Below are 4,958 nucleotides of genomic sequence, written 5' to 3'. Positions count from 1 at the left end.
GGCGTCATGTTTACACTACAGTCCTGACACCACTGGGACCAGTTTCATAGCTCACCAGAGAAATCCCGTTTTGTAATGTCCAACAGGCGCCTGATGAACTTTATCAGCAGTTTCATCAGTTACTAAAAACACTAACATCTGAGAGGCAGAGAATGAAAAGTCATCTCTGTTGCTCTTTTACATTTCTCCTGTTGTCCACAAATTTATAGATACAGACAAACAGCAGGTTACATCTGGAGGAGAGGGCGTCTCAAAACCTCGGGGCCCATTGGAGACCCCATGTCTTCCTCCTTTACAGAAGTGAGGACTCTAAACTGTTCAGACTGACTGATATTCAGTTTTCATACAACAGCCAAATATTTTACCATTACATGAATATAAAACATAAACAATTCTTTAAATGAACATAGTCATATCTCATCCCTTAAAAGAGTTTGTTATAAATACATGAACTCGACAGACAGGCAGACAGACATGTACCTGCACACATGATGTAGTCTCTGAAGAGCGGGAATCTGAACCATAATGGCAGCATCAGCAGGTGAGGCCTCAGTCCAGGAAACAGACGAGAGAAACCGGTCGCCTCCGTACAGAAGTTCCCAAACCCCCCCGCTACCAGTACACCTGGGAGACAGACAGGGAGAGGGACAGGTGGACAGACTCACACAGCTACTCTACACATCCAGAATTGTGTGGACGGTAAGATTGTATAGCTGCTCATACAGAGGCTACAGCGCAGACACTGTGGCTACATGGATCATCACGTACAAGAGGAGGAAGGTCATGTGCATAAACTGTGGTGGAAACAAGAGCCAATCCCAGCTGACACTGGGCGAGAGGCAGAGTCCACCCTGGACAGGTCGCCAGTCTGTAACTGGCAGACAGACAGGTAGGTCAAAGGCACAAACAGGTAAACAGATAGGTGTGTTTCTCACCATGAGGATGAAATCCAAATATGTAGTTTTTCTTTGGCTCTAAATCGACGGTTTTCACCAGCTGGAGACATATCAATAACCAATAGTTAGACAGACTGATCAGCCAGGTACTGATCAGCATGCATCAGTGCTGAGCAACTGGATCAATAGACCTGATCTCACCGTTATAGGGAAGTACTCCCTGAAGTACTCCCAGACCATCCAGTTCCTGACCCAGTGTGACCTCCGACCTCCGCTGGTGGGCGTGTCCCAGTCCAACCACAGCCAACCAGCGTAAAGTAGGGCCAGCATCCACCAATCGGAAAGAGCCAGGAGGATCAAGGCAGCCAGACAGCACTGAGCTGAGAGATGGAAAGATGCAAAGACAGGTGAGAGACAGACAGGTGAGAGACAGACAGGTGCAAGGACACAGGTGAGAGCCGGACAGGTGCAAGGACATGTGAGGGGCTCTAGAGAGGGAGCAAGTCGTTCCCTAAACCTAGGGTCGGCGGTCAGGCAGGATGACACTGAACCCCGAGCTGCCCACGGTGAGAACATGTGTGTGTGTGCGTGAACTGTCTGTGTGTTATCCTGCTTAGAAAAGCGCTGTATACACCTTTTACAGACATGTAGACTACCAGTGGGACACAGACAGTTGTAAAGACAGACAGCGTTACCTAGAGCTAGGAAGGAGAAGACCCATTGCAGGACGGCGGCGGTCTGCAGCCTCCTTCGCAGCGGGATGTTCAGCGGGGCGATCTCGATCTTCATGAGGGCGGTGGCGCTGCTTGTCTCGCCTCGGTGTCTCCGCCTCAACGTCGGACCTTCTCCGCTCCGTCTGTTTTAGTTTCTGTCTGTCTCACCGCCTGTCTCAGTCTTCTCCTGCAGGTAATAAAACCAATCTTCTTGTCAGTGAAGAACCAAAAAACGTACATCTGAGTAAACTGTAACTTTGTCCGACAACTTTATAGACACGCTCTCGCAATCCTTTAATGCGCATGCGTCCCGGACCCTCCCACCGGTTGAGTTCCTCTCAGCCAATCAAATCAAACTTTATTTGTTAAGTCCCTCCTGATGTCCCTCCTATTGCACCTCCTGATCCACAGCCTAGCACTAGTACAGGTGAACAGAAAGTTGTATTCTTGTATTCATGACATCTCGGTAAATCTGTTCTAAAATATCATACAGAAAAGACTAATCATTATAATAATAATAGTGAGCTTAATAATAAAAGTAATGTCTAATTCCCATATTTTAACTTTATTTTCATCAGGTTCATCATTACATGTACAGTCCTTTATGACATTTAGGGCAATAAAGGAGAGGGAAAGAAAGACATTCTTTCGGAAAACACAGAACTCTAAAAACAAGAACTCTGTGGAACATAAACCAGTAAAGGTATGCTCACATACAGTCACCAGTGCAGATCAAATAATAAAATTTTAATTTCATTTACTTCTCTTCCTTAAGATTAATGTTGGAGTTATGAGGATGCAAGGTGACTCCCTTAAACCTGTGAGAGGGAAGTCACTTCCTGTTGATATTCAACCACAGTACTCATCGGAACAATTGCTGGCTGCTGCTATAAAGAAGCAAAAAGATTCTTACCAGGATATGGAAGATTGTACTCATGTTTTATTATATCCTGATGCTAAGGAAGTTACAAGCATCCCAGGAATGGACACCCCTTTCACAGTACAGAAATACAAGGAGGCTATTGTCCTACCAAAAAATAACATAACGTTGTACATTTGCAGTGCTGAGGACTTTGCAAACAGTTGTAAGTAAACATCTTCCATCTTAATTCAAGCACCACTTTATTATGTTATATGTCACAGTTCTTTCATCTGCATGTGATGTTGGTAACGATGATTCTGATGTTCTCTACAAGATAAATCCACACATTAGTCATTACACTTCCTGGTTTGGCTTGTGTCGTCATGGTAGTGGCAGAAGTGACACAGTTTAAATATCAGAAAGAGCATCTAAATAGTTCTTTGCAAACTAAATTGGAATTGTCAATTATGGCTTGTATTTCCAATGTATTCTTTTTTGTAATCAGTGTGTGGGTTTGCTGTCCCACAATGCAAAGTTCTAAAGTGATTGGGTCGCTAACAGTGAGCACGGTAATGTGCAGATACTATGTGATTCTGCCTGGCATTTCATAAAATTAACATACTGAGTTTCAATATAACATTTATGATTGATAGTACTATAAGATTTAAGGATTCAAGGATAACTTTTCATCACAGGTGAAACTGTGGATATTAATGAAAATCTTATAGCAGTCCTGGCAATCATTGTTTTTCCAAGGTCGCAGTGAACAGTCCTCAAGTGATGATGACAGTGTGGTTCAGTTTCCATCTGGAGACAGTCCACCTTCAGACACCCTGGTCAGTTTGCATCTGTCATGGCATTTCTCTTTAAGTCAAGTGAATTGATAATGTTTCCATTTATTAAAATCTTCCATTTGTGTGTTGTATACCGGTGTGTGAGGGTCCAGATAAAGTGAGCAGTCCAACAATGGAGAACATTTTGTTTAGGTAAAATACATTATCAATATTATGTTTTGTTGTGCAGGCAGCAGAATGTAACCACAGAACAGTAGTTTAATTCATTCTTTTTTATATATATATTTTCAGACACCCACAACCAACATCTGAGCAAGTAAGGCTTAAAAAATGTTAGTTGCTAAGCCAATGGAATCATTAGATGAATTATATTAATGTAATTGGTACAACTAGGATGGAACAGAAACCAAAGTCCAGGAACAGGTGAAACCCCCAGAGGCCCAGACGAACTTCTATTGGTAAGCTGGGTTGATGGTTTAAGACATTACAGATTTGCTTAATTAGTGTGAATGCAGAGCATTCTTCAGCATACTGTCAGCTGTAAAAACAAATCAACTAGCAAAAGGTAGAGATTTTTAAGGACATCTTGGCTTGTATTCAGCCTTTAGATATATATATTTTTTATTAATCACAGTTTAAGTTCTGTGTTGTTTTTAGCACACTTCTGAGTTTTACATTGAGTCCTATGGAGAGAGCTAGAGTGCGTTATGTCACAGGTAGAGTGGTGCTGGGCTGGTAAATTTATCAAAATTTTTCTCTCTCAACTGTCAGCAAGGCCAGTTTTCACTCTCTATGCACAATTTATAAATGTTCTTTCTTGTTGACACCTTTTTTTTTTAAGAAACAAGACACCTGGCATTCTTTTCTAGATATAACTAAGAAACATATTTGAAAATAGTTACTCAATTATTCTTTCACTTCAGTAACTACACAAATGTGTATGCACCAATCGTAATTGACAGCGAGTCGGAGTCAGAAGAACACATGGAGAACTCTGCAGAAGAAAGGTATTAATTATTAATTAGTATTACTCTGAATCTTACTGTATATGTACCCTCTTCTATATACACATGTTCTTTTACAGCACAGAGGACTTGGCCGCTGCAGACATCGTTTCTGAACTCTCAGCAAAGATAACTGGAACATCTTACAGCAGGTTCAATATTAATAGAGGTAATGTGTGGGACGGAGCAGTTCGTGGTTTCAAACGTGCCTCATTTGACCCATCACATGAGATATCAGTGAAATTTACTGATGATGAAGGCCGAGCTGACAATGACTGACTAGACAATGGTGGTCCCAAGCGTGAGTTCCTGACCCTCCTGATGAACAGCCTGAGAACACGAAGAATCTTTGATGGCCCAGAGGACAGGAAATTTCTTGTGTTTGACAGTGCAGGTAATATTATTTATACGGATGCTTCTGAGTTTTCTTCAAGAGACAATGTTGTGCAAAGTACCACTAATTCAACTAAAACATCTACAGCTGCAAAAGATGATGAATACTTTCATGCTGGGAGGATGATTGCAACTTCCATAGTTCATGGAGGTCCAGGTCCTCGCTTCTTGTCAGAGATGCTTTACCAGCACCTCACAGGAAGAGCAAACACTGCCATTGTAGCCAATATTGAAGATATAACTGACGACACCATGAGAGCTTCCCTGCTTGAGGTACACATTGGCATTATTAACAA

At 42.0% G+C, this 4,958-nt stretch overlaps 1 protein-coding gene and 2 long non-coding RNA genes across 3 annotated transcripts in view; 2 read left to right on the top strand and 1 right to left on the bottom strand.

The window, feature by feature from the left end:
* mogat3a (monoacylglycerol O-acyltransferase 3a) overlaps nt 1–1,915 on the bottom strand; it is a 7,259-nt gene extending 5,344 nt beyond the window's left edge. The window contains exons 1-4 of the mRNA XM_020603357.1: nt 1,592–1,915; nt 1,098–1,276; nt 936–996; nt 481–624 (exon numbers count right to left, since the gene is read on the bottom strand). Of these exons, the coding sequence (XP_020459013.1) occupies nt 481–624; nt 936–996; nt 1,098–1,276; nt 1,592–1,685 (478 nt within the window). The 5' untranslated portion in view covers nt 1,686–1,915. The remainder of the gene's footprint in view (nt 1–480; nt 625–935; nt 997–1,097; nt 1,277–1,591) is intronic.
* LOC109962038 (uncharacterized) overlaps nt 1,404–4,958 on the top strand; it is a 14,048-nt gene continuing 10,493 nt past the window's right edge. Inside the window, exon 1 of the long non-coding RNA XR_002275203.1 lies at nt 1,404–1,462. This is a non-coding gene — a long non-coding RNA (uncharacterized LOC109962038). The remainder of the gene's footprint in view (nt 1,463–4,958) is intronic.
* Nucleotides 1,984–2,492, top strand: LOC109962041 (uncharacterized). Its single transcript, XR_002275204.1, has 3 exons — nt 1,984–2,036; nt 2,188–2,312; nt 2,385–2,492. It is a non-coding gene; the product is annotated as an uncharacterized LOC109962041 (long non-coding RNA).

Source organism: Monopterus albus, unplaced genomic scaffold (genome assembly GCF_001952655.1).
Source record: "Monopterus albus unplaced genomic scaffold, M_albus_1.0 scaffold3.1, whole genome shotgun sequence".
Lineage (NCBI taxonomy): Eukaryota > Metazoa > Chordata > Actinopteri > Synbranchiformes > Synbranchidae > Monopterus > Monopterus albus.
Note: the sequence above shows the minus strand (reverse complement) of the source record. Positions and strands in the feature narration are given on the sequence as shown.